Source organism: Bos indicus, chromosome 10 (genome assembly GCF_029378745.1).
Source record: "Bos indicus isolate NIAB-ARS_2022 breed Sahiwal x Tharparkar chromosome 10, NIAB-ARS_B.indTharparkar_mat_pri_1.0, whole genome shotgun sequence".
In the NCBI taxonomy this organism is placed as follows: Eukaryota; Metazoa; Chordata; class Mammalia; order Artiodactyla; family Bovidae; genus Bos; species Bos indicus.
This window is the reverse complement of record NC_091769.1, coordinates 25972707-25999103: the sequence shown is the minus strand read 5'-3', so window position 1 is coordinate 25999103 and position 26397 is coordinate 25972707. Positions and strand designations below refer to the sequence as shown.

Sequence of the window (26397 nt, the reverse complement as noted above, 5' to 3'; positions counted from 1 at the left end):
GGGAGGGGGGGCAAAGGATGGCCAACGGGGACTCCCGGGTCAAGGCCCCAAGGAGGGGCGGAGGAGGGGCCAGGACCCCCAGGGGTGCTGACTCTTGGGTAAACAGGCACAGGGGTGGAGTTAACTCTGTGGAAGTGGGGTGGGGGTTTAGGGAGGACGCAGTGTCCCGGGCTGGGACCCAAGAGACCCTGTGGCTTCAGTGCTAACCCCTTCTATTCTGGCCCAGAGAAGGAGGCCGGCTAGGGCCAGCCAAGGCACTGGTTTCTCAGGGACTGCGGCGTCTATTAGGGCCTGGGTGGGTGTGACGGCCTGGATCCCTCACTCACCCTGCTCTCTCCCCACCTATATGCACCCTCCCTGTGCCCCTCGGGGAAAAGTCACCCAGAATGAGATAGTTATGAGGCTAAAGGGATTCAAAGTTGTCTTACACAAAAGGACACAGACTGGATTTCTCCCCACCTGCGCCCTTTCCAGGTTCCCTTCCCCCAGAGGTCCCCACCCCATCCTCCTTCAGCCTGGTTCCTGAGTTGCCATTTCGGGGGCTGGGCGCCAGGCCAGTTGGGAACAATGGCCAATGGAACTGGAGCTGCCAACTGCAACACCAGCTCAGACTGCCCCCCCAAGACCCCTAAATTGCTTTCCCCCTCCTGCCTGGGAACCACCCCCCACAACCACCCTCACCACCCCCTCCCATCCAAGGAACATCAATGCCCCTTTCATCCCCACTTGGCAGGGTCTATTGGAAAGGAGGGGCCAAGAGGGAGGAGGTGACCCAGAGTAGATCCCGACTAATCAAATCCAGCTTTTAACAACCCCAAACCTAAAGGATTCCCTCTAGACTCCCCAATTTGGGGCACCCAAGTTTTCCTCCATTCCCTTCCCCACTCCCTTCATAACCATGTACCCAGAAACTGACACAGAAGCTGGGCACCCCTGGCTCCTTGCCTAGTCCCCTCTCCCCTCTGGATGCCAGTTTAACACTCTCCTGGACAAGGAAAAGCCTGCTGGAATTGGGACTGTAGATAAAAATGCATAGGACAGAAGAGAGCTCTCCCAGCCCAGCTGGAACTGGGGGAGAAAAGAGAGCCTACAGTGAGAAATTCTGCCTGCTGCCTCCTCTGATGTATCTAAAGTAGGTCTTACTTGGAGTGGGGGAGGGAAGGACCTGGAGGTTCCAGCATCTAAATCCGTCTCTGGGTCAGGATGACTCAGGGGGAACCTGATAAGGGGCCTACGCAGGGGCGTAGGGCAGGCAGGAGTCAGGAAATTTCCACTGGGATCTGTTTGCTTCCTAGGCTAGGGGTCTCAGCCTGCCACAGGCAGTAAGAGGCTGCTTCTGCTCTAAGATGGGGTCCCTCCTTATCAGGGCAGATCTCAGCCTGGTCCAGTGTCAGTGGCCCAACAAGAACAATTTCCCTAACTTCCTTCTCTTGGACCAAGAAGCAGCTTCAAACTATACCTTCCAGTTGGCAACAATAAGGACCTGCTCTGCGCAAGCCACTGTATAGATGGAATTCAAAGAAGTGTGAGTCTAGTCATACCTCTCTAGAGCTTAGGATCCAGTAGTTGAGAGAAGATACAAAGATAGAAAACGTTCAGAATGACGTAATAATATAAGGTTAATTGTTTACACAATAAGTGCTATAGGAAGAGTTTCCCATCCTTTTCAAGTGGGAGATCAGAGACTTCCATTCCCAAATGATGATTTTAAAATCCCCTGATGGAGACCAACTGTGAATTCAGCAAATACTTTCAGGTAAGTTTGTTCAGTCTTCTGGTAATTGTAACATCTATGCATGTATGCACTTACATGTGCAAAGTTTATTATTTACTCAATGACCAGTCTTCTGTGTGTGTGTGTGTATATATATATATATATATATATATATATAGGTTCCACAGGCCCTCAATAACTCAGAAACCCTTGCCCAAAGAGGCTTCAGCCCACAGGCTAAGAACCATTATCTTAGTATAATTCAGAGAAGGAAAGGGTTTTGTTCTTAGGGTAAAGCATCCTATGAGAAGTACAGTACAGTACTTGCGTGAGAAGGAGGGGCATTCTATTAAGGCAGAGAGACCATAAAGGAAAGTTTAGGGACAGAAATACACAAGTTAATTTGATGAACTGCACAGTAGCTACTACGTGGAAGATAATTCCTACATAGTATCCCCCCCAATACTATAAGATAAATATTATTGTCCTCACTGTACAGATGAAGAAATTAAAGCTCAGAGGTGTTTAGTCTCTTGCTCAAGGCCACTCACTTGTAAATGATTTATCTAGGACTTAAATCCCTGGATTCAATCCTCTCCAAAGTTATTCTGTCTCTACCAGGCTTCAGGTAGCCTCTGCAGCATAGAGTGATTAGGTCATTATGGCCACAAATGCAGAGTAATACTGATGAAATGTGACATCTGGTAAGGTGGATTGGAGCCAAGTGTGAAGGTCCTTGAATGACAGGTGAAAAGGGTTGACTCTTCAAAACATTTTGAAGATCCAGAGTGTTCTTGATCAGGAACAATGGATAAGTAATTGTTTTGTGAAAATAATCTGATTGGGAGCGGAGGGTTAAGAAGAGATGGATTATGGAGTGGTTGAGGGTAAGGCATTTGACTTAGGAAAGAGGTCATTTAGAAGCCAGAATAATCAACTAGATATGAGATGACAGGGACTTGAATAAAGAGTGGGAGTAACAGGAATGGAAAGGAAGGAGTGGATTTATAAGACAAGGGAATTACAGAAATTGGTGACTGATTAGATGGGATGGGGAGGGAAGTCACCGACCTAGTGGCTCTATTTTAGGAGCCATGAAGTTCATTCCTCTAGATGGTTTCCAGCAAGAGAAAAGGCCAAAGAGAAACTCCTTCTGAAAGAAGAAACAACACATGTAGTAAAAACTGAGTAAAATTACAGCATTACTTTAAAAAGAGAGGGGAGGGCATTCCCTAGTGGTCCAGTAGTTACTCAGAGCCTTCACTGCCGAGAGCCTAGGTTCAGTCCCTGGTCAGTGAACTAAGATTCCAGAAGCCATGTGGCATGGGAAGAAAAAAATATCCCTGACCTGCATAGAAAATTAAAATTATCTGGAAGATTTTGAGAGTCTGAGGCTCACCCTCACCCTAACCCAGCCAGGTGTGTGACCCTACAAGGCCCACACTCTTTCCGTGTGGGGCCCAAACTGGAAGCCATTTCAAGTTCCTATTGAGCCTGGTCTGCCAAAGCCAGTGGGATTCTCCATGTGGGTCATTAACCCGGCCAGGAGATGAAAAAGGGACAGTGCTAGACTGATGTCAACCTGTTTCCCTTAACTCCTTCCCTGAGCTCTCCTCAACTTTTGTTGAGGGACAGAGTATAAGACAGTTTAACTAGGACCAGAGGACTGGTTCAAGCAGGGCTGAACCAATGAGGGAAGCTTGGTCACTTGCAGAGATCAGGAGTTTGGTAACATGCTCAATGCAGCATGCAAGGTAGGGACACAAGACCCCCTCCCCCAAGATTAGAGCTGTAACAGGGGCTGAAAATGATGTCACATAAACACTGCTGAGGTCACAGAAACTTCCCTCTCCTCCCCTGTCTCCCTCCCCACTGCCCCCCAGTCTCCTCAGCCAGCCGGCTCCCACGGATCTGCACACACTTACCTACAGAGGCTGGTTAGGGTCAGACACCATCCAGGCACTCTCAGGTACACAGAAGTGGTGGGGAAGTGGTTGGCAGTGGTGATTATTCAGTATGTAGGATCCACACTAGTATCCCTCGTACTGGGAACAGTAGGTTGGACGGGTGTGTTTGTTCCTGTTGCTGATTCTGATTTTACTGTAACCTTCATCATTCTTACTCCTCAGTCCTCCCCCCTCCCTCACCCCCAAGCCTCCCCCCTTACTGTCCTCCCCTACCTCCCGTTGACCATGGCATCAGAAGCAGAAAGAACGTTCCAGCGGTTTGCTGTCTTTGGAGAATCGTCAAGCAGTGGCACTGAAATGAACAACAAGAACTTCTCCAAGCTGTGCAAAGACTGTGGCATCATGGATGGCAAGACGGTCACCTCCACTGACGTGGACATCGTTTTCAGCAAAGTCAAGTAAGGGACCACAGACGGGTGTGGGGGTGGTGAGTAAAACAAGCAAGGTCATGGGATGTGGCAGGGTTTCCGCAGTAGAACATTTGTAACAGGTCTCCTGAGCACCTACTGGGTGCCTGGCTCTGCTAGGCCCTGACCTCAAGACATTCAGTGTATAGAGGCCCCGTCTGAGTAAGAGGAGGGCTGGACCTTGGAAAGCAATGACTTCATGTTCCCCAGTTCCTGGATTTCTGTCTTACTGACCAGGGCCAAGAATGCCCGAACCATCACATTCCAACAGTTCCAGGAAGCAATGAAGGAACTGGGCCAGAAGCGATTCAAGGGTAAAAGCCCGGATGAAGCCCTGGAGAACATTTATAAGCTCATGGAGGGCAAGGACCCAGCTACCACTGGTGTTACTGTGAGTGACAGACTTCATTCCTAACCCTGACTCTGCTTCCCTGAGTCCCTGCTGCTCTCATCTCCCCTCCTCTGCACCAATGTCCCCAACCCTTTTCAATAGCAGAAGGGAGACGGGGCAGAAGGCCTTTGGGCACTTTTAGAGATCATCGAGTCATTTCAGAAGTGAGGAAACCGTGAGAAGTGACTTACCCAAGGTCCACAGCGATTTTATTTATTTACTTATTTTTCTTTTCACACCTATTTTAATAGTAAAACTTAGAGTCATTCCCAAGTATCCAGGATCTGGGCCAAGCCACCAGGGCCAGGTGGCTTTGGGGAAACACTGAGCACAGAGCACATGCTACCTGCTCCCTACTCCTCTTTGCACTCTTATGTAAGGTCTAATATCTGACCTCTTGCCTCGACCCACCTTTCTGTTCCCTATTTATCCCCTCTCTACTAAAAGCTCTTTCTACTGTGGGTTTCAAATAGGGCCTTCCCAGCAGGACAGAGGGGCTTCCCTGATGGCTCAGATGGTAAAGAATTTGCTTGCAATGCTGGAGACCTGGGTTTGATCCCTGGGTTGGAAAGATCCCATAGAGGAGGGCATGGCAACCCACTCCAGTATTCTTGCCTGGAGAATCCCCATGGATAGAGGAGCCTGGAGGGCTACAGTCCATGGGGTCACAAAGAGCTGGACAAGACTGAGCGACTAAGCACAGCACAGCAGGACAGAACTTATGTTTTAGGTCTGCGGTTGAAGTCCTCTGGCTGCAGCCTAGTCAAAATAGCTTCTCTGGAAGCAGAAAAATCCACACACACCTCCCTACTCATTCCCATGCCCCGGATTCCTTTCTCACGAGTGGATGGCTTTTATCATAGTTCCTCCTCTCGTCTGCACCTGAGCCCTAAGCAGGCAGCACCATGCCAGGGGTTGAACATGGGCTCAGACAACTAATAAAACTACTCGAAGGCCATTTCTAGAGAAGGGCTGTGACAGTGGAGGGGAAGGAAGGGAGAAGGCTCAGGCTCCTCACCCTCTGGCCCATAGAAAGCGACAACAGTGGGCGGGGTGAGCCGGCTGACGGACACCAGCAAGTACACCGGTACCCACAAGGAGCGCTTTGACGAGAGTGGCAAGGGGAAAGGCATCGCGGGTCGGGAAGACGTGACTGACAACTCAGGCTACGTGAGTGGCTACAAGGGTGCTGGCACGTATGATAAGAAGGGCAGCAACTAGGGAGTAGCCTCATCTTCGCCTGTTGGCCCTTGACCCTGCATCTTGAACACCAGGGAGCTTGGAGGGGACAATAAACATCTGTGTGTGCAGCAGTTCATGAGCTCCGTCTTCCACCCGGGGAAGGATGAGGGACCCTTGGTGCAGAAACAGAGAGAAGAGCCGAGAAACCCAAGGGTAGGCCTTCCCAGAAGCACGTCCTTCGTTCTACTTGGCCTCCTTATCACTGGGTAGCATCCCCCTCAACAGCTCCTTCTAAGAACATGGCTGAGGAATATACTTGGAGATAAGCGATAAACTAGCTGTGGAGGCAAAAGTATTTGCTAGTTGTGCTCACACATTACCAGTATCCATCACCCCCAGCATCCCAAAGGGGAGTAGCAGTTCCCGATTTGACATAGCACGGCCCAAATACTAGCAATGAGACCGTTCCCTGTCCCTCCACCTTCCTCATCTGCTGCAGTCCATGTTCTGTTGGGGAAGAAATAGACACCAGAGATCTGGTGGCCAAGGATCAAGGATCTACTTAGCCTAACTCCTGTTATGAGCTTATTCTAGAGCTAAGGGTTTCGCTGGTGGCTCGAGAATGTGCCTGCATTGCTGGAGATGTGCAGGAGACATGGGTTCTATCCTTGGGTCAGGAAGATCCCCTGGAGTAGGAAATGACAATCCACTCCAATATACTTGCCTGGAAAACTCCATAGACAGAGGAGCCTGGTGGGCTACAGTCCATGGGGTCGCAAGAGTCAAATACGACTGAGCACACAACACAACAAGGGTAAGGAGACTTCATTTTCAACCCAGTCCAGAGCTGAGTCTTACCCCACCCACCTCCATCGTGGTAGATGTGGAACAGAAGATCCTACTGACCCTACTGCCAAAGGGTGGCCCAGGAAGATGGCCAGAGGTGGGTGACTTCCAGGACTCTGAGAGTAGGAGTTCTGATGCATTGCAGGAAAAGTAATGAAATCAGAACTAATTCAGATGTGCTTTTTATCTTTTTATTTTGCAATGATTAGACTCACAGGCAGATGTAAAAAAAAATACAGAGAGATCCCATGTACCCTTCTCCCAATTTCATCCAATGGTTGTATCTTACATAATTCAAATATGGTTTTAAAACCTTCTGTGACCACAGCTGAGCCCACTTCATCCCTGCCTTGTCAGAGGCAGATCCTGGATTTGGGGGAATATCAGAAGGAGCTTCAGGAAGGAAAAGGATGCAGGAATCTCTGGGAGAACAGGTCAGAGAAGATAACTTAAAACTCCAGTGGTCCAAGGCGAGAAGGATGGAAGGAAAAGAGGTCAGAGAAAGAATACAGGATGACTAAAGAGGTTGGAGGTGTTGGGGAGAGACTGAGAGCTGAGGGGGATGGCCTGGAGAAATGAAGCTGATATGAGTCTAAGACTCTTAGGGAGCGTCCTACAGCTAGAGATAGCCACCATACGGGTGAGCAAGTGGAGGGAATCGTAAGGGAGATGGGGAAGACCGAGAAGGGAAAGGTGGCAGGGAGAGGATTTGAGACTCGGAACCAGTGCCATGGTGTGAGCTGAGGCTCTGGGACTCCGGCCAGGATTCAGGATCTGGCCCAGTAGATGGACAGTCGCTGCCAGCTGGACACAGTCAGCTTCTTGGGTGGGTAAAACGGTCTGTGGGAGAGCGAGAACGGTGGCGGGGGTGGTGGGAGGAGGGAAACAAGACGGAAAAGGCCTAGAAGACAGTACAATGTTGCATGGTGACCAAAAGTCTGGACATACTTCCTGCCTCCCTGGTCTCTTGGGAGGGGACTCTGCCTGCCTGTGAAGCCAGAAAGGAAGCCTTGTACCAGGAATCTGAGCTTCAGGAGTGGGGACAGGCTAGTGTGTGGCAGTGGCCATGCACGGGGAGTTGCGGGGGTGGTTTTAGACCGAAGGCTTCTCTTCCTAGTAGAGGCCAATGATATCTATGGGTTCACCATCATACTTTTCAGAGCAGAGCAGATAGAGCCTTTGGTTGGTCAGGGTGCTGTTGTAACGGCAGCTGGTCGGCGGCTGTCTGGGGTACAGGGAGCAAATTGTGAGCGGGATGGAGTCCTTGGTGAGCGTGCAGTATTCATTGTAATTCTCACAGAAGCTCTCACTGTATTTGCAGAACTTCCAGATGACTGTCCAAGGGGCATGTAAGACATAATGGATCCTTGGGCAATACCAGCTTTCTTGCCTGCCCCGAACATAGGACATCAGACCATTGCAGTAACCTTGGAAACCTTGGGCGTAGGTAACCTTGGGATAGTCAACGTGTAAGGTACGGAAGTTCTTGATGGCAAGCTGAGTCTTGATGTTTTCAAGCAAAGCTGTCCCTAGAACAACCTGGAGGAAGAGGAGCTGGGCCACAAGTGGTGCCATTCTTCCTGCTGGCAGAATTAAGGTGGTTGGAGAGAGAGGTGGCTGGCTGTCCCTGCCCAGAGCCTCCAGTGTGCCCCCAGCCTCCCCAGTGTGCCCTCCCCTATGCCTTCAAGGCCCAACTGTCCCTCAGAGATCATGCAGCCCAAGTCCTCATGCATCAGAGAGAGGAGACATTTGCCCAAGGTCACCCCGCTGGTCGGCCACCTCTAACCATTCCCCATGTCCCTGGGTCTACCTTAGAATCTCAGCTTCACCCCATCCATCTGGGAGCTGTGACACTTACAAAATAAGAGGTCCAACTGGTCCTTGGGTAAGAGGCTCTTCCTGGTTACCCTGGCCTGGTTAGTCCTTCTGGTAAAAATGCAGAGGGTCCAGAAGTGACAGGCTCAGCAGCACTTCCCTGACTGCAGCTTAGGAGGGATGGGAGCTGGAAGGCAGCAGGACAGAGGCGGAGTCTTCCTGCCTGAGGCTAAGGACAGCCAACAGGTGACAGAAGAGGCTAGAAAGATTGGTGGATAAAGACTGGTGTGGGAGGAGGGCATGTCCCCTGGGATTGAGGAGCCCCTTGGGCTGAGGGGGCTGGATGAGGAGGAGGAAAGAGCCATTTACCTTCTGCTCTCCTCCTCTCTGGTGTCATCAGAACACTAAGTTCCAGTCTCCTTGCCAGAAATCCCCCGGTTCTTAGGCTTCCTTTGATGTCTTCTCTGGTTCACAGGCCCTGCTCCCGTGGAAAGGTGATAAGGAAAACACTGTCATGTTTCTGAGAAACAAGGTGCTGCTTATTCCTGACCCTCAGAGAACAGCGGGTCTCCCACTCTCTCATCCCACTCCTGGGGGCCCCGGGGCCACATATACAAGGGAGCCTCCCTGCCGCCTGAGTGCTGGGCTAAGAACCAAAGACCATTCTGTGGACCCCTCACCGTCTCCGTCACCGACTGCACTCCAGTGGTGATCACGCTGACCTTGTAACCTCAGGCCCTTTAGCGTCAGGGCACTCCTGGAAACTTATGAGTGCTGACCCCGAAGGCTCAAACTTGTCAGGTGGAAGTAGACAGCGTCGCCTGGGCTGGAGGCGGTGTGGGCCGGTGCCCAGTAGATCAGATTCTTGCTGTTTAAAAAAAAAAAAAAAAAGGGCCAGGCTACTAAATCGTTTTCATCAACCCCTGCCCCTTCACAGTCCTGGACTTCCACGGGCTTCTCGGCCTTGCCTCCAGCACCTGTTGTCCAGGTTGTGTCTTAGGACAGCTTACCATTCTCTCCCTGGAGAGCAGGAAAGGGGAGTCAGAACAGAACCCTGAGTGTTCCAAGGCCGGTGTGTGATTCACAAGGGGTAGGGGGAATGGGGAGATCCACGGGTGTTCCTCATTCACAGCCCCCCTTAACCTTGCTCTTTGTTTTTTCTTTTAAGAAATTTTCTTTTTATTTATTTATTTATGGCTGTGCTGGGTATTCATTGCTGTGCACAGGCTTTCCCTACTTGCAAAGAGCAGGGGTTACTCTCTGGTCATGACGCACAGGCTTCTCTTTGCAGTGGCTTCTCTCGTTGCAGAGCGTGGGCATACAGGCTTCAGTAGTTGCGAGACTTAGTTGCCCCAAGCCATGTGGAATCTTCCTGCGCCAGGGACCAAACTGGTCACTCCTGCATTGGCAGGAGGATTCTTATTCACTGCGCCACCAGCAAAGTCCAAACTTGCTCTTTCCGACAAGGCAGACTCCAAAACCAAACCCATCCTCCTCCAGCTTGCTTTCTCTCCTGCCTTGTCTGTTTCCTCAGTTACCTCTGCAAGAAATCTGAGAATGATCCTCCACCTTACCCTCTCCCGAATCCCATCCATTTGGAGGCAGTACTACAAGATGGTTAAGAGCAAAGCTTTTGAGCCAAACAGACCAGGAATTGAATCCTGGCTCTGATGCTTCCAGGCTGTGCACCATGGATCTTAGTTCACTAAACCAGTATAAGTTTCAGTTTCTTCATCTGTCAGTGAGGATAATATTCCATACCTCGAAGCAGTATTAGGATTCATGAAGATGTATATCAGGAGCTCTTAGCTCAGGGCCTGGCACTGGTATGAGCTCGAGTCCATCAGTCACGCAGCCCTGACAATCTCTTAACTAAAATTTTCCTCGAACCTGTCTGTTCCATTCCTATTCCTTCTCCTGCTCAGGATCTCCTTCTCTTGGACACGACACACTCTCCAACCACAAGAGGACTCTCCATCTCATAGGGCAGAAGACCTCTGTGACGTGGCCCCCACCATGTCTCCAACTGCATCTTCATCCCTGCCTGCTTCCACCACATCTTGTTCATCTTATCTCCTCTACCCAGAATGCTGCTCTCTCCTCCCACTCTCACCCCCACCCTCAGTTCTTCTGAACCAGTTCATGTGGAGATCAACCCAGAGGTCATGTTTAAGAAGCCTCTGTTTGGAGCATCTCCTTAGGGAAGTGTGCACAGCTAGGCAGGTGAGGGGAAAGCCCACACAGGCAGGTGGTTCATCTGTATCCTTCAGGCTGGTCTATCAGCCAACACCCTGTGGGAGCCCATGCAGGGTGGTGCCAGAGCCTGGCTGACTCAAGTCTTTGTTTTGAGGAAGCTAGCATTATGTGGCCCCAGTCTCAGAGCATGCCATCTCTTCCTTATTTGCTCAAGGCTGCAACTTCCCTTGGAAGAGAAAGGGGCTTTTTGTGCCTCTTTGTCTTCCACTTCCTTCATTTGCTACTCCCCCTTCATCACTGACCTCCACTTGCACAATTACAGAAATGGAACAACACATCATAAAAAGTTTAGGATATGATCTCAGGTTAACCTACTGAGCTTCTGTTTCCTCTTCTGGAGAACAGGATTGATGCCTTCCTTTCCTCATGAGGCTGTGAGAATAAAATGAGACGGTTAGTATGGAAATGCCTTTTAGTCATTCAGTTCAGTTGCTCAGTTATGTCCGACTCTTTGTGACCCCATGAATCACAGCACGCCAGGCCTCCCTGTCCATCACTAACTCCTGGAGTTCACTCAGACTCACGTCCATCGAGTCAGTGATGCCATCCAGCCATCTCATCCTCTGTCGTCCCCTTCTCCTCCTGCCCCCAATCCCTCCCAGCATCAGAGTCTTTTCCAATGAGTCAACTCTTCGCATGAGGTGGCCAAAGTACTGGAGTTTCAGCTTTAGCATCAGTCCTTCCAAAGAACACCCAGGACTGATCTTCAGAATGGACTGGTTGGATCTCCTTGCAGTCCAAGGGACTCTCAAGAGTCTTCTCCAACACCACAGTTTAAAAGCATCAATTCTTCGGCACTCAGCTATCTTCACAGTCCAACTCTCACATCCATACATGACTACTGGAAAAACCATAGCCTTGACTAGACGGACCTTTGTTGGCAAAGTAATGTCTCTGCTTTTCAATACGCTATCTAGTTGGTCATAACTTTCCTTCCAAGGAGTAAGCGTCTTTTAGTCACTAAACAATATATAATTGGATATCTAGTTATGGTCCTATACCAACTTACTTTTCCCAACTCACTCAACATTGGCAAGTCTTATATTCCCCAAATGAGCCAAGTGACCTCCCCACATCCCCACTGCCAATCTAGAGCCCTCTGTAATGCCTGACTTAAATTCATCTTCACCAAGCTTTCTATTAATCATGCCCCATGCTAATTGCTTGAAAATATTTTAAAATTGTTAAATACTACCTGAAAAGCACTACAACAAATATTGGGGGAAATAGAAAAGTAAGTGAGACAGTTCCAGTCCAGATTAAATTTACAATTCAGTAGGAACAACACACGGATAAACATATGTTACAAAGTCATGATCATGGAACTGGAAAAAAGTGCTGAGTGTATGATTGGCCTTTGAGTTTCAATCTTCAGTCCTTGTGGTTTGGTCTTTAAAATCCCATCCTGATCCATAGTATTGCTTCATCCATTCTGACATCCTTGTGATGGTTTCATCTGCACCTGAGGCCTGAGATTTGTTAAATTGTTACCCGGTTATACTGGACTTTACTTATACAACAATCATCCTAGAGATGAAGAAACTAACTTTTAGAGAGGGACAGCAGCTTGCTTGAGGCCACCTGTCTAATTCAGTGGTTCTCAAGGGGGAGCAGTTAATCATGTCTGGAGACTTTTTTGGTTGTCACAACTGGGAGGTGCTACTGGCATCTAATGGGTAGAGGCCAGAGATGCTGCTCAACGTCTTCCATTGCACAAGGACAGCTCCCACAACAAAGACGAACCCAGACCAAAGTGTAGCTTGTGCTGAGGTTGAAAACTTCTGGTCTAATGACAGAATCAGATTCCCTAACAAGAGCAAACTTACTTATACCTTACATATTGAAAAGGATTGGTAAATATCTAAGACTTAGAGATTTTTTGTTTGTTTGACTTCGCTTGTGATGGTGCTGGTCCTTCTGCCAGCCAAAGGACTACTGACCATTCATCACTGGAGCACCCTTTTGTTATTTTTCCCCTGAAACTGACTCTCTGCACACAGCCATGTACACATTCTCTCCCTCCTCCCCTTCCCAATGGTAGGATTCTAGAACCACTGGCTAGACTGACAAGTGCAAAGATGATTCCCTATGATCAAGGGGGAGCCCTAAGTGAGCTCACTACAATCTTGGTGGCTTTACCTTTGCCCTTTCCAAATCAAATGGTTCCAATAGCAAACTGTCCTGGGTTGTCCTTGAACTCAAAGGATTGTTTCAGCCACTTCAACCTCCTTGTCATAATTTGACCTTCTCCCCAGGGTTAGAGTTCAGCAGCTGCACTGTCAGTTCCTCAACTGGGACTGGGATCATTCAGGTGATACCACCTGGAAATGGGATCACCCAAGGCCAGGACAAATGCCTTCTAACATTGAATTTGAATCCTTTAGGGTCACTAACTGTGCTGTATCCTGTGGGAATAGTCTAACAGATGGTCCGTGTCTTCTGGGAATTGACAGTCAAAACTGGAGGAAAACAAACATATATGAAGAAATAACCAATGATTCAAGGCAGAAAATTATACATTTTGAAGACAGTAAATGTAGGAATTTAAAGATGAGAGAGATCCCTCTGAATTAGGAAGGCCAAAGAAAGCTTTTTGGAGGGAAATTGAAACCTTTGGATGGATCTCAAGGAACAATTAGGTGGAGATAAAGAGAGTTATGAGCCTACTGTATAGCACATGGAACCCTGCTCAATGTTATGTAGACACCTGGATGCAAGGGGAGTTTGGGAGAGAATGGATATAAGTATATGTATGTCTGAGTCCCTTTGCTGTTCTCCTGAAAGTATCACAATGTTGTTAATTGGTTATATTCCAATACAAAATAAAAATTTTAAAAATATAAATAGCATGTATAACATATATTTTAGAAAATGTATGAATTTTTGCCCAAAAAATTTGTGACATTTTGATTCCACTTGTTTGACTTAGTATGAATAGAATACTAAATTTCTAATTAAAAGAAATAGATATGCATCAAGCAACAAAGTTTTACTGTATAGCACAGGGAACTATAGTCAGTATCTTGTAATAACCTATAATGGAAAATAATCTGAAAATAATGTATGTGTATATGTATAACTGAATCACCTTCCTGTGTACCTGAAACACTGTAAGTCAACTGTACTTCAATAAAATATACTGAAGGAGGAAGAAAAGCGAGATAGTTGCAGCCTCAAAGCTTGAAAAAAAAAAAAAGAGGGGGTGGGGAAAATTATGAAAGGCATGTTTGAGGAAAGAAAAAAAACCATCCTGGCTGAGACTGAGGCACTCAGTGGGAGAAAAGTCAGAGACAAAGTTAGAAAGGTAGGTTTGCCAGATTGTGGCAGACCTTGAGTATCAAGCTAAGGAATTTCTAACTTACTCCATAGACAAATGGGGAACAGGCAATGGCTTACGGGACAGAGTGACCTGGTGAGGCCTCTCAAGCCCATACCAGGTTCCCCACCCCTACATCCTGGCTGGTCTAAAGGCACTGGCCTAGGAGCCAAGGATTCCAAACTTCCGTCACTGCTGCCTCCTACAGATCCCAGCTGTTCCAAAAGAGGTCATGAGAATTCAAAGACCCAAAGTGAATCCCACATCTGACCCCAACTTGCTATTTGTTTCACTTTTTCCTCGTCTGCAAAAATGAGTCCATTACCTTTATATATCCTAGGAGCAACACAGAATAACAGAGCTTGGATCTGCTCCTGCTTGGAGGGAAAGGCTCATGGACTTTCCATGGGTCTCCAGAGGCTGTGTAGAACTCCAGAAGAGAGAGAGCCTGGGCTCTGAAGGGTGGGCACCAATCCAAGTTCGGCCTCCTCTCTCCCAGCCCCCTTCAACCCCTCCCAGCGAGGGCTAGAGGAAGTAGCAGCTGTCGTCCTGAGGGGAAGACAGGCAGAGGTCCACCTGGCACTGTTGGGATTTTTACAACACCCACCCCAACAACTTTAAACACACACACACATGCACCATGCACCACACACACGCACAGCAGTGGCCCAGGGAAAGGTTAGGCCCAGAGCAGAGACTGTGACACTGAAGGAGGAGGTGGCTACCTTACAGCCCTGCACAGAGGCTTGCTTCCCTCTCATCTTCTCTCCCACCATTCTGTCTTCTTCTCTCCCCTCTTTAATTTTTCTCTTCTCCCTTCTGCCAGCCTTCCCGACCAGTCCTTGGCCTGATGCCTGACTCCTTTTGTTCTCCCTAACCTTATTCCCCTTCCTCCATCCTTTCTCGCCCTGTGAATGCAGTGAAGGAAACATGGCAAAGTTATCCTACCGAGTGCAAAGTGAAGCAGATCTTGGAAACTGTATGGTTTCAGTGAATAAATAAATGAAATCACCTGGCTTATCCAAATAACGGAGGCAAAGTAAGGGTTTCAGCCTGAACTGTGTAAACAGTTTTCACAGTGCAAATCTAAACATTGACTCCCTCTTCCCTTTGACCTGAGACAGCGTGGCTGTGTTTACTTTCACAGAGCACTAAGGTAGACTTTTTTTAGAACCCCACACGATGAAGTCGAAGAGCAAACTAGATAATTATGTTAACAGGAAAACACAAGAGCAGAGGGCAAGCTGTGGTTTGGAATCATCTCACTCTAGAATAATAAGAAGTGAGGAGGTGTCCGGCAGGCGAGGAATCCAAATGAGCTCTTGGCCTTTCCACCCCCTCTCTAACCCCAGCCTCCGGTCCAGGGCAGGACTGGCCTGGGCTGATCTGCATTCTGTCCACATTCTGCTCTAACCCTTGGATTCCTACAGCAGCAGAGGCATAATTCTCTACCCAGAAGTCCAAACTACAAAGAATCAGGCACCTGAACAAAGCAGTGAATGCTGTTACCACCGCCAAGGCCTCACCAAGGGGGAGCCAGGGGAGTCAGAGGCCTGTTAACCTACTCCTGGTTCTCTGCTGCCATCTAGTGGTGCTTCTCACTCCAACACCATTCTTTCTTCCAAAGATTCTCCATCCTGACCCACAGCTGTGTTCTCGAGCTACTAAAATGACGTCCCCAACCTCAAAACAAACACCCCACCTCCCTGACTCAAAATCCTAACTTCTGGACCAGAACACAGACAGTATGGCTCAGGTTTGTACGACCTGGATGGTTCGTGTGGCTTCTCTGCAGCCACATACACACAACAGCCAGGGAATCTTTAAACAGATAGATCTTCTACTCCTCTGGGTTTTTGTTCTTTTTTTTTTTTTAACTACGCAGCTTGCAGGATCTGCTTCCTGACCAGGGATTGAACTCAGGCCATGGCAATGAAAGTCTGGACTCCTAGCCACTATGCCACCTGGAAACTCTCTTTATTCCTCTGCTTAGCAAAACTTGTGTGTGCATGCTCAGTTGCTCAGCCATGTTCGACTCTTTGCAACCCCATGGACTGTAATCTGCCAGGTTCTTCTGTTCATGGAAACTTCCAAGCAAGAATACTGGAGCAGGTTGCCATTTCCTATTCTAGGGGATCGTCCCAGCCCAGGAATCAAATCTGTGCTTCCTGTGTTTCCTGCATTGGCAGGCAACTCTTTACCACTGAGCCACCACAGTCCTTTCTTTTTTTTCTTTTTTCAGCCCTCCACCACAGTCCTTCTAATGGTCTCTGAGGCTTCCATGATCTGGCCTCTGGACCGCTCTGACCCTATCACTCACCCGCTCCAGCCACACTGGACTCTTTACTGTTCCTCCAACCCCTCACCCATCCATCTGCTATAGGGCCTCTGCAGTGCTGTCCCCTCTGCTTTTTCATACTGGAGAGGGGACAATATCACTATGAACAAGGCTAGTGGAGGTGGTGGAATTCCAGTTGAGCTATTTCAAATCCTAAAAGATAATGCTGTTAAAGGGCTGCGCTCAATATGCCAGCAAATTTGGAAAACTCAGCAGTGGCCACAGGACTGGAAAAGGTCAGTTTTCATTCCAATGCCAAAGAAAGGCAATGCCAAAGAATGTTCAAACTACCACACCATTGTACTCATCTTACATGCTAGCAAAGTAATGCTCAGAGTTCTCCAAGCCAGGCTTCAACAGTACGTGAACCGTGAACTTCCAGTTGTTAAAGCTGGTTTTAGAAAAGGCAGAGAAAACCAGAGATCAAATTGCCAACATCCGCTGGATCATTGAAAAAGTAAGAGAGTTCCAGAAAAACATTTACTTCTGCTTTATTGATTACACCAAAGCCTTTGACTGTGTGGATCACAACAAGCTGTGGAAAATTCTACAGAGATGGGAATACCAGACCACCTGACCTGCCTCCTGAGAAATCTGTATTCACGTCAAGAAGCAACAGTTAGAACTGGACATGGAATAACAGACTGGTTCCAAACAGGAAAAGGAGGACGTCAAGGCTGTATATTGTCACCCTGCTTATTTAACTTATATGCAGAGTACATCATGAGAAACGCTGGGCTGAAGGAAGCACAAGCTGGAATCAAGATTGCTGGGAGAAATATCAATAACCTCAGATATGCAGATAACACCATCCTTATGGCAGAAAGTGAAGAGGAACTAAAGAGCCTCTTGGTGAAAGTGAAAGAGGAGAGTGAAAAAGTTGGCTTAAAACTCAACATTCAAAAAACTAAGATCATGGCATCCAGTCTTATCACTTCATGGCAAATAGATGGAGAAACAGTGGAAACAGTGACAGACTTTATTTTCTTGGGCTCCAAAATTGCTGCAGCTGGTGACTGCAGCCATGAAATTAAAAGACGCTTGCTCCTTGGGAGAAAAGCTATGACCAACCTAGACAGCATATTAAAAAGCAGAGACATCATTTTGCCAACAAAGGTCCATCTAGTCAAAGCTATGGTTTTTCCAGTAGTCATGTATGGATGTGAGAGTTGGGCTATAAAGAAAGCTGAGCACAGAAGGATTGATGTTTTTGAACTGTGGTGTTGGAGAAGACTCTTGAGAGTCACTTGGACTGCAAGGAAATCCAACCACTTAATCCTAAAGGAAATCAGTCCTGAATATTCATTGGAAGGACTGATGCTGAAGCTGAAACTCCAATACTTTGGCCACCTGATGCAAAGAACTGACTCATGGGAAAAGATCCTGATGCTGGGAAAAATTGAAGGCGGGAGAAGGGGACGACAGAGGATAAGATGGTTGGATGGCATCACCAACTCAATGGTCATGGGTTTCAGCAATGGACAGGGAAGCCTGGCCTGCTGTAGTCCATGGGATCGCAAAGAGTTGGACACGACTGAGTGACTGAATTGAACTGAATCCCTCAGCTTGGAGCCTTCTTCCCCAAACAAGCATAAGTTCACTTTCTCACCTTCAAGTGTTTTTCCAGTCACCTACTTCAATGACACTGTTTAAAAATCACTGCCTACCAATCTCCATTTGTTCTTTCTTCCTTAGCAATGATCACTTTGAGCAAAATATGTATTTTTTAACTGTCTTTCCTCCAATGTAATGTAAAGATTCTCTTCCCCAGTGAAACGTAAGCATTCCAAAGGTAGGGACTTTGACTCTTTTATTCACTGGTATATCCCAAGCTCCTTGGCCCATAGTAGATGCTCAATAAATACTGACTACGTGAACGAACCTGAATCCACTATTCTGAGATCACTTACTGCTTACAAGTAAATCCTGAGAAGAACACTGTTCGTGTCCGTTTTCTAGGCCTTCCCATCCACCTGCAGTGATGCTTCTCTGCCTTGGTATCTCGGTTCTTCTGAGTCTCATGTACCAAGCTCATTGGAGCCACAGGAGCAGCATTGACTCCAGCTCTTCGCACAGCTGTAACTGCCACGAGGAACAGGGAACACCAGTGGAGGAAGGTCTAGTTAGCTGTGGAGCAGCATCCCCACCAGCAGCATTCTCAAATTTGGACACTAAGTGCTGAAAATTTTAACAGAGCAGTAAGGGAAAGAGTGAAGGATGAGAGGTGTTGGGCATCATCTCCAGGTAAAGCCAGGTGACCTTGCTTGACCCTGGAACAGGAGGGACCCAGAAGGATGAATCACTGTAGAATGGTTGAGTTGGAATGGTGCTGGGAATAGGGGCTGTGATGATTGGTCCACTTCCCTGTCTCCAAAAGATTAGCAAAAAGTCCTGATGACAGGAAGTCACGCAAAGTAACCACCTAGGCTATTCCATCTATATAGAAAAAAAGCAACCCTTACCACCACAGCCATGGGCTTTTCCCAGAATGAGAATCAGAGGTGTATATAGGAGAGGATAAATGACAGCTCTCATTTGGGGTAGACGCCTGGGTCAAGTGTTTTATCAGAGTCATGACAACCTTGTGGCTAGAGGCCAGATCTACTCTTTGAGTATGCCGATTCAGACTTCCTCATTGCTAAATATGTTTAGGCAGGTGTACTAGCCCCATTTACTACACTTGGAATATGTAAGTGGAAAGGCATGAACCTGATTCATTTCCTGATCCAGGGCTGCTCCCCAGCCCACACCCAAATAAAGGCACCACAGGCCAGGCCAGCTCTTAAGGAGTTCGTGGTGGGAAAGGAGGCCCTCAGACATCTGAAGACCAGCGGACGGAAGCTGTGTTCACTGAGCCAGCGTTGCAACAGGAAGACTCATTGACGAGGTGAGGCCACAGTAGAACGTGGGTGAGGAGAGAAGACAGGGAAGGGATGGGTTCTGGCCAGATAAGAGTACCCTCAGGTGAGTGACAAGGTGGACAAAGGAAGGACTCAATGTGGAGGGATGAGGACACAAAGGGGAGAGAGGAGAGAGATGCTAGGGGCTGGGGGCACAAACTGGGGCTTTGGAGGAGATGGGGATGGAGTCATGGAGGGTACAAAACAGAGAAAAGGATATAAACAGGGACACAGAAGGATGGATGTGAGGGAGAGGAGACAAAGCAAGGAGTGGGAGACGTGTGGGACAGAATGAATAAAAGAAGATAGGGACACAAGATGAGGGGGACAGAGCCCTAGGATCATGGGAAGGGGTCATAGCAGCTGTGGGGACACCGAGAGGAGAGGAGGTGAAAGACATGGGCAGAGGGAAGAGGAGACAGATGGGGAGGGAGACGGTGATCAGCTGGAAGGAGCAGGTTCAGGAGGGCTAATTTCCACCTCCTGCTCTCCATCCCCAGAGACCCCACTCCTCCCTTCTAACTGTGCTCCCTAAGAGAGATGGCTCCAGCCAGAGCAGGATTCTGCCCTCTGCTGCTGCTCCTGCTGTTGGGGCTGTGGGTGGCCGAGGACGCAGTCAGTGCCAGGCCCGGGAACATGACCCCAGCTCAGTGGTTTGAAACTCAGCACGTGCAGCCCAGTCCTCAAGGCTGCAACGCTGCGATGCGCAAAATCAACAAGTTCTCCAAACACTGCAAAGACCTCAACACCTTCCTGCATGAGTCCTTCTCCAGTGTGGCCACCACTTGTCAGACTCCCAACATAACCTGCAAGAATCATGAGAATAACTGCCACCAAAGCCAGAAGCCTGTATCCCTGACCGAGTGTAAGCTCACCTCAAGGAGATACCCAGACTGCAAGTACAAGGAGAAGAAACAGATCACTTCTTACATCGTGGCCTGTAAGCCTCCCAAGAAAGGGGACTCTGGGAAATTCAAGCTGGTTCCAGTCCACTTGGAAAAAGTCCTTTAGTTTTCCAGCCTTCCTTGTGCTTGAGTTAATTCCCTCTCCAGGCCTCTGGACCACTCCTCCACCCAGAAGTTTCTCTTCTGACATCTCTTGGGACCCTTCCTGGCTCAAGCTCCTCTGAAAAGATAGGGGCCTGGAGGGTTGAGGTGATACCTTAGCAGGCTAAGCTCTAGAAGAGGTGGTGATCTCTCTACTTTTTATTGCTGTTTTTTCAGAAGTTTATCTGCAAAAAGTTTAGGGGTTTGGGTCCCTTGGTCTGTGCCTCATACATCTCTCCCGTGCCCCATCTTCTTATGGCAGCATGGCACGAGGAAGAAAGGACTGGAAAGAGAGTGTATGGGATTTAGGAAAGAGTTACTCCTGTTCCTAAACTGGGCCTCTTCCCCAACCCTGATGTGGTAGTGAGGTGGCCTGTGTGCAGGGAGGCGGCCAGAAGGGAAGAGGAGGAGGCTCATCACAATGACATGGCATTTCAGGCTCTTCACGGCGTGTCCACGTGCATCCCTTGTGAGACAGACTTGACAGGGATTACTTCCTTCTTTAGGGATGAGGAAATTGAGGTTTCAGATGGCTTTATTAATTAAAGAGCTTGTCAGGGCGGTTAGTAGCAGCATTTGGACTTGAAACTGGGTCTCCTGACTCTGTATGCAGTGCACTTTCTATTTAATCACTGGGCCAGAAATGGAGACCTCTGCAGGGACCAGAGGGCCACTGGGTGAGAGTTCACCTGTGAGGCAATGTCGGAGAGCTCTGAAGAGCCAGTTACACCATGTTGGCTGCAATAAAGGTCATTACCTCTCTAGCCAAGGGACTGTTGATGAGGTGTTCCAAGGATTGTAATCCTCTCTCTTCTCTCCACCCCACCCCCACCCCGCCTCTCTGCCCTCCCCCTTCTCCAGCCCACTACTCTTCCGTCCTGGGCCCTGGGCCTGGCTCTGGCTGGCTTGATCGCTTAGCCCTGAAGGCACAGTGTCAGAGGAGTGTCCCAGCTTCATCCCGCTGTTCCAGGATCACATTTCCCTTGACCTCAAGGGACTTCCGTGGCCCAGTGCCTGCTTGTCACAAACAAGCTAGTGGGAGCTGCCAGAGCTTCCTTCCTCCTGATAATGATCTCTCCTGCCTTGGTGCTTCCCTGGCTCTCTGCTCTGGCTGTCCGCCCAGGCCAGAGGGGTTGAGATGTGGAAATGCCGCCTCCCTGTCCCCCAAGGGCTGCAGACACCAGTTCTCCCTTCCTGGTGAGCAGAACTGGAGAAACTATGGGTTTCCGTCGGCTCAGTCCTCATAGCCTCCCACTCATAGCCCCCACCCAGCATTGCCTGCAGCCCTGACCATCACCAACCCCTTCTCTCTCCCTTAATCTCAGTCCCAAACTTCACTATGCCCATGCCTACCCTAGCTGAGCACCTAAAGACTACCTTGTTAGACCTTCCCTTCCCAGCTGCGGAGTCTACCACCTACCTGTCTCTCCCCAACACTCCAGTGTTCCTTTATGCCTTCCCAGAGTCAGGTAAGCTTTGGAGCCAGATACAATTGGGTATAAATCTTGGCTCAGTTCTTTGTGACTACATGTCCTCAAGAAAACCCACACCCCTTTGCAACTACATTTCCATATATATTGGAGTAATACCGCCTACCCAATAGGATTTCAGAAAGACTTAGAAATGACACTTTTGAAGCATCAGTCAACCCCAGGTACTGTTAGGCAGTCAATAATAATAGCTACTAGCAGGGAGTAGTAGCAGTAACCCTATTATATTCACCTTTGGTAGATAGACTGGGTGGTTTGAGATGGTGAGGGAAGGGATGACAAAAAGAATGGGGAGCAAAACATTGAACACTTCAAGCCAAGTGTGGGGCCAATACATTGATGAGCCTTAAAAGTAGAGGGGCAATAAGTCTACTTTATAGCCAAATGACTGAATGTAAAGTCTACATATCTATGGTCACTGTGCTACACATTCATCACTCTAAATAGATGATTTTCAACTGAGGCATATGGATAATCAAGACTGACGGGTAGCTGATCTTTTTCTTTTCACTTTTTTCTTTTTTAACAACTCTTTTTATACTCTTTATTGATGACTTTTCTTATGGATATTATGGTTTTGGAAGACATCCTCCTCACAAACTTCTTAAGTGGCTAAAATTAATGTAGTCTCTCAAAATAAAAAGAATTTCCAAATATAATTTTTTTCTTGAAGGACTCATAATCTCAATAGTAGCTAAAAATTAAACATAATTTTAAAGCAATCTATGATGATAGTGGTCAGAATAGTGCTAGCCTTAGGGAGTACTAACTGGGAAGGTGTGGGAAGTAAGCTGGAAATGTTTGATTCCTGCTCTGGATATGCTTGCTTTGTGAAAATTTACTGAGTTGCACACTTATGATGTGTGTACTTTACTGCATGGAAATTATACCTCAATTTTAAAATCTTCCAAAAAAGTATAGTTTTTAAAGATTAGTTTATTTAACATGAGAAATGCTAATATATCAATTCACAATTATTATAATAAAATCACAGAATCATGATCTAATCCATTTCTATTGTCCCACTTTGTACTATTTGTTAAATTAAATAGTAGTTGTACTATTTACCCACATCTGGGTATGGCATAAGCTGTCTTGGAGGAGGTCATCACTGACCCCATAGAGCCACCAGAACTTACACAGGACTGGAGAAACAGACTCTTGGAGGGCACAAACAAAATTCTGTGTGCACCAGGACCCAGGAGAAAGGAGAAGTAAACCCACAAGAGACTGACTCAGATTTGCCTGTGAATGTCCAGGAGTCTCCGGCAGCAGTGTGGGTCGGCCATGGCTGCTGCAGGGTCAGGGGCACTGAGTGTGGCAGTGCATGCACAGGACCTTTTGAAGGAGGTTGCCATCATCCCCAGGTCAGTAGGTGCCCAACATGCTACTGGAGAAGAGTGGAGAAATAACTCCAGAAAGAATGAAGAGACAGAGCCAAAGCAAAAACAACGCCCAGATGTGGATGTGACTGGTGATGGAAGTAAAGTCTAATGCTGTAAAGAGCAATCCTGCATAGGAACCTGGAATGTTAGGTCCATGAATCAAGGCAAATGGAAGTGGTCAAACAGGATGGCAAGAGTGAACATCAACATTTTAGGAATCAGTGAACTAAAATGGACAGGAATGGGCAAATTTAACTCAGATGACCATTATATCTACTACTGTGGGCAAGAATCCCTTAGAAGAAATGGAGTAGCCCTCATAGTCAACAAAAGAGTCCAAAATGCAGTACTTGGGTGCAATCTCAAAAATGACAGAATGATCTCTGTTCATTTCCAAGGCAAACCATTCAATATCACAGTAATCCAAGTCTATGCCCCAACCAGTAACACTGAAGAAGCTGAAGTTAAACGGTTCTATGAAGACCTACAAGACCTTCTAGAACTAACACCCTTTTCATTAAAGGGGACTGGAATGCAAAAGTAGGAAGTCAAGAGTTACTTGGAGTAACAGGCAAGTTTGGTCTTGGAGTACAAAATGAAGCAGGGCAAAGGCTGACAGAGTTTTGCCAAGATAATGCACTTGGTCATAGTAAATACCCTCTTCCAACAACACAAGAGAGGACTCTACACATGGACATCACCAGGTAGTCAATACCAAAATCAGATTGATTCTATTCTTTGCAGCCAAAGATGGCTAGAAGCTCTATACAGTCAGCAAAAACAAGACAGGGAGCTGACTGTGGCTCAGATCATGAACTCCTTATTGCCAAATTCAGACTTAAATTGAAGAAAGTAGGGAAAACCACTAGACCATTCATGTATGACCTAAATCAAATCCCTTACAATTATACAGTGGAAGTGACAAATAGATTCAAGGGATTAGATCTGAGAGAGTGCCTGAAGAACTATGGATGGAGGTTCATGACACTGTACAGGAAGCAGTGATCAAGACCATCCCCAAGAAAAAGAAATGCAAAAAGGCAAAATAGTTGTCTGAGGAAGCCTTCAAATAGCTGAGAATAGAAGATAAGCAAAAGGGAAAGGAGAAAAGGAAAGATATACCCATTTGAATGCAGAGTTCCAAAGAATAGCAAGGAGAGATAAGAAAGCCTTCCTCAAAGATCAATGCAAAGAAATAGAGAAAAATAGAATAGGAAAGACTAGAGATCGCTTCAAGAAAATTAGAGATACAAAAGGAACATTTCTTGCAAAGACGGGGACAATAAAGGACAGAAATGGTATACACCTAACAGAAGCAGAAGATATTAAGAAGAGGTGGTAAGAATACACAGAACTGTACAAAAAAGATCTTCACTACCCAGATAACCACAATGGTGTGATTACTCACCTAGAGTCAGACATTCTGGAATGCGAAGTCAAGTGGGCCTTAGGAAACATCGTTACAAACAAAGCAAGTGGAAGTGATGGAATTCCAGTTGAGCTATTTCAAATCCTAAAAGATAATGCTATTAAAGTGCTGCACTCAGTATGCCAGCAAATTTGGAAAACTCAGCAGTGGGCACAGGACTGGAAAAGGTCAGTTTTCATTTCAATGCTAAAGAAAGGCAATGCCAAAGAATGTTCAAACTACCGCACAATTGCATTCATCTCAAACGCTAGCAAAGTAATGCTTAAAATTATCCAAGCAGGCTTCAACAGTTCGTGAACTGTGATCTTCCAGATGTTCAAGCTGGATTTAGAAGAGCCAGAGGAACCAGGGATCAAACTGCCAACATCTGTTGGATCATCAAAAAAGCAAAAGAGTTCCAGAAAAACATTTACTTCCGCTTTATTGATTACACCAATGCCTTTGACTGGGTGGATCACAACAAACTGTTGAAAATTCTTGAAAAGATGGGAATACCAGACCACCTGACCTGCCTCCTGACAAATCTGTATGCAGGTCAAGAAGCAATAGTTAGAACTGGACATGGAACAACAACTGATTCCAAATTGGGAAAGGAGTACATCAAGGCTGTATATTGTCACCCTGCTTATTTAACTCATATGCAGAGTACATCATGTGAAATACCAGGCTGGATGAAGCACAAACTGCAATCAAGATTGCCAGGAGAAATATCAATAACCTCAGATATGCAGATGACACCACCCTTATTGCATAAAATGAAGAACTAAAGAGCCCCTTGATGAAAGTGAAAGAGGAGAGTGGAAAAAGTAGGCTTAAAACTCAACATCCCCAAAACTAAGATCATGGCATCCTATCCCATCACTTCATGGCAAATAGATGGGGAAACAATGGGAATAGTGACAGACTTTATTTTGGGGAGCTCCAAAATCACTGCAGATGGTCACTGCATCTATGAAATTAAAAGATACTCCTTGGAAGAAAAGCTATGACCAACCTAGACAGCATATTAAAAAGCAGAGACATTGCTTTGCCAACAAAGGTCCATCTAGTCAAAGCTATGGTTTTCCAGTAGTCATGTATGGATGTGAGAGTTGGACTGCAAAGAAAGCTGAGCACCGAAGGATTGATGTTTTTGAACTGTGGTGTTGGAGAGGACTCTTGAGAGTCCCTTGAACTGCAAGGAGATCAAACCAGTCAATCTTAAAGGAAATCAGTCCTGAATGTTCATTGGATGGACTGATTCTGAAGCTGAAACTCCAATACTTTGGCCACCTGATGAGAACTGACTCATGTGAAAAGACCCTGATGCTGGGAAAGATTGAAGGTGGGAGGAGAAGGGGCCGACATAGGATGAGATGGTTGGATGGCATCACTGACTCAGTGGACATGAGTTTGAGCAAGCTCTGGGATTTGGTGATGAACAGGAAAGCCTGGCTTGCTGCAGTCCATAGGATCACAAAGAGTTGGACACGACTGAGCGGCTGAACTGAACTGTACTATTTATTGAAATATTGTAAATATTTTTGGCTCAAAAAGTATATAAGGTTTTTTTTCCAAAGTTATCCAGGTAATCCATTCTCTTCTACTACTTATCCAACTACTTATTACAACTAATGAAAATAAAAAAATAAAATGTAAATATAAATAAGAAACTATTTTTAACTGAAAATTCTTAATGAATTTTATATGTAGTATAAGCTTTTGTGCTTGTACAAAAGCTCATGCTCAGTTGCTCAATTGTGTTCAACTCTTTGTGATCCTTTGGACTGTAGCCCGCCAGGCTCCTCTGTGCGTAGGATTCTTCAGGCAAGAATGCTGGAGTGGGTTGTCTGCCTTCTCCACGGGGTCATCCCTACCCAGGGATCAAACCATCGTCTCCTGCATCTCCTGCATTGTAGGCATTCTTTGCCTCTGA

At 47.0% G+C, this 26397-nt stretch overlaps 3 protein-coding genes across 3 annotated transcripts; 2 read left to right on the top strand and 1 right to left on the bottom strand.

Annotated features, from left to right (window-relative positions):
• The first annotated feature begins 133 nt into the window (after positions 1–133).
• Positions 134–8087, top strand: TPPP2 (tubulin polymerization promoting protein family member 2). The gene is made up of 5 exons (XM_019968417.2): positions 134–1756; positions 3844–4079; positions 4326–4479; positions 5512–6604; positions 7829–8087. Exons 1-4 carry the CDS (start codon positions 1721–1723, stop codon positions 5698–5700), a joined length of 615 nt encoding a protein of 204 aa, XP_019823976.1. The 5' UTR covers positions 134–1720; the 3' UTR covers positions 5701–6604; positions 7829–8087.
• LOC109564855 (ribonuclease 7-like) lies at positions 3984–25305 on the top strand. Its single transcript, XM_019968414.2, has 3 exons — positions 3984–4079; positions 16137–19119; positions 19633–25305. Exon 3 carries the CDS (start codon positions 19673–19675, stop codon positions 20141–20143), a length of 471 nt encoding a protein of 156 aa, XP_019823973.1. The 5' UTR covers positions 3984–4079; positions 16137–19119; positions 19633–19672; the 3' UTR covers positions 20144–25305.
• RNASE13 (ribonuclease A family member 13 (inactive)) lies at positions 6683–8082 on the bottom strand. Its single transcript, XM_019968418.2, has one exon. It carries the CDS (start codon positions 8080–8082, stop codon positions 7621–7623), a length of 462 nt encoding a protein of 153 aa, XP_019823977.2. The 3' UTR covers positions 6683–7620.
• Positions 25306–26397: the final 1092 nt, after the last annotated feature.

Coding starts and splice junctions, on each gene's coding strand:
- RNASE13 (XM_019968418.2), bottom strand. CDS start 8,082: ATGGCACCACTTGTGGCCCAGCTCCTCTTCCTCCAGGTTGTTCTAGGG.
- TPPP2 (XM_019968417.2), top strand. CDS start 1,721: ATGGAGACCAACTGTGAATTCAGCAAATACTTTCAG. Junction 1,757..3,843: donor AATTCAGCAAATACTTTCAG/GTAAGTTTGTTC, acceptor CTTACTCCTCAG/TCCTCCCCCCTCCCTCACCC. Junction 4,480..5,511: donor CAGCTACCACTGGTGTTACT/GTGAGTGACAGA, acceptor TCTGGCCCATAG/AAAGCGACAACAGTGGGCGG.
- LOC109564855 (XM_019968414.2), top strand. CDS start 19,673: ATGGCTCCAGCCAGAGCAGGATTCTGCCCTCTGCTGCTGCTCCTGCTG.